Genomic DNA, 1,582 nt, shown 5'->3' with positions numbered 1-1,582 from the left:
TTCTGGAGACTGCTGCTGACTCTCACGGCGCCGAGCCGGGCCCTGCTGTGTCCCCGGCAGCGAGACCACCTGCTCCTCCCCCACCTGCCAAGGTGCGGGGTGGGCCAGGTGGGCTCGTCCGGGTTTGCTTAGACAGGGGTTGTCTTTTTTTATTTTGTATTGTTATTTTTATTATTTCTAATTTAAACCTGATGACTTGCACAGTTGTCTTCCCCCACCCGGAGGAGCAAGACCCTGGTGCTGCTTCCCCACTGGGGGTGGGGGTGGGGGGCAGGAGCAGTCAGCTGGCGCCTCCACAGCCACCAGGACCTGAGGGTCCAGCCTGAGCTGGGCCCGGACCGGTGGGCACTAGCCTCCCCCAGCCCACCGGGACTCCTTGACCTCTGGGAACCGAGCCAGCCCCACCTCCAACCCCCAGGGCCCTTGGCCTCTGGACACTTCCCATTCCCACTGGAGCCCTGCCCTCCCCAGGGGCCTTCTGTCGAGGCCCACAGCCCCGACCCCGCCCCCCACCGTGCCCTGACCCCCCCCTTCTCCAGCCCCAGGCAGGGACAATAAATGTTTGTATGGATTTTAGATCTTGTGGTCTCTGGTGGTATTCTTGGTGCCAGGTGTGGAAGTCATCGTTCCTGTGACCAGGGCCTGCCCCAGTGGGGGACCAGGAATGAGACCTTAACTGCTGAAAGCCAGCTCCAGGGCCCAGGCCCCTCATGACCTCACCCCCCTGTTCTGGGGTCACTGTTCCAGAGCAGACCCACCGTCCTGGGCAGCCTAGATTGGGGCCTGTCACGCCTTCCACCCCTTGGGGTGCTGTGACAGTCGAGCCAGCAGTCCTGTGAGTGGGGCTGCACGGCCGAAGGGGCAGGGTGGCCAAGGCAGAGTGCGCCCAGTCCCCGAATCTACCTACTGGTGTGTCTACACTAGCGGGGGTGGGCGGGCCAGGCTGTTCAGGCCTCAGCTTTTAACTCAGAGTGAAGTGTGAATCCAGAACAGGCCAGGGCCGGATGGGTGCTGAGCACAAGGGTTCTGGGAGGGGGCCTGCCTGGACGAGGCCCCTGGCACCCGGTCACGTCCCTCTGGGGCTGCTGTCATAACCAGTTGACTTTCTCTCATTTCTTCCAAACTGGAGTTGTTAAATGCCTCTTGTTTGCTAAGGACGAAGTGCCTGTGGTTTCTGTGGTGTCTGCACCCCCTCCTCAGAGCACTCTGAGGGAGGAGAGGAGCTCCCCAACACAGGAGACATGCAAGCTTTCAGCCTGCCGAACCTGCTGGCTGGCAGCGTCCAAGAGTCAGTTCTTGCTGCTCAGGAAACTTTTTCTACCTGAGAGAGAAGAAGTTGGGTCCCCAGATCCACTCCTCACAGACACCCCCAGCAAGGTCTCTCCTAGAGGCTGTTAGGGCACTTCATCCAAGCTCCTCCTCTGGGGTCTCTCGTTCACCACTTGGTAGGGCTGGAGGTGACATCCTGTGTAGTTACCACGCTCCCCTGTCATTCATTCATTCAACATCTCCTGGGGGGACCCTAGCCCCAAGTGGGGAGGGGAGACTAGGGCACAGAGTCAGACACGGGTACCCCCATCTG

At 60.6% G+C, this 1,582-nt stretch overlaps 1 protein-coding gene across 1 annotated transcript in view; it reads left to right on the top strand.

Moving 5' to 3' along the window:
• REXO1 (RNA exonuclease 1 homolog) overlaps positions 1-1,582 on the top strand; it is a 26,969-nt gene that overhangs the window by 24,323 nt on the left and 1,064 nt on the right. The window contains exon 15 of the mRNA XM_039839004.1: positions 1,201-1,288. Within this exon, the coding sequence (XP_039694938.1) occupies positions 1,201-1,288 (88 nt within the window). The remainder of the gene's footprint in view (positions 1-1,200; positions 1,289-1,582) is intronic.

The sequence above is a fragment of the Pteropus medius genome, unplaced genomic scaffold (genome assembly GCF_902729225.1).
Source record: "Pteropus medius unplaced genomic scaffold, Ma_sr-lr_union100, whole genome shotgun sequence".
Lineage (NCBI taxonomy): Eukaryota > Metazoa > Chordata > Mammalia > Chiroptera > Pteropodidae > Pteropus > Pteropus medius.
This window is presented reverse-complemented; position numbering and strand designations above follow the sequence as displayed.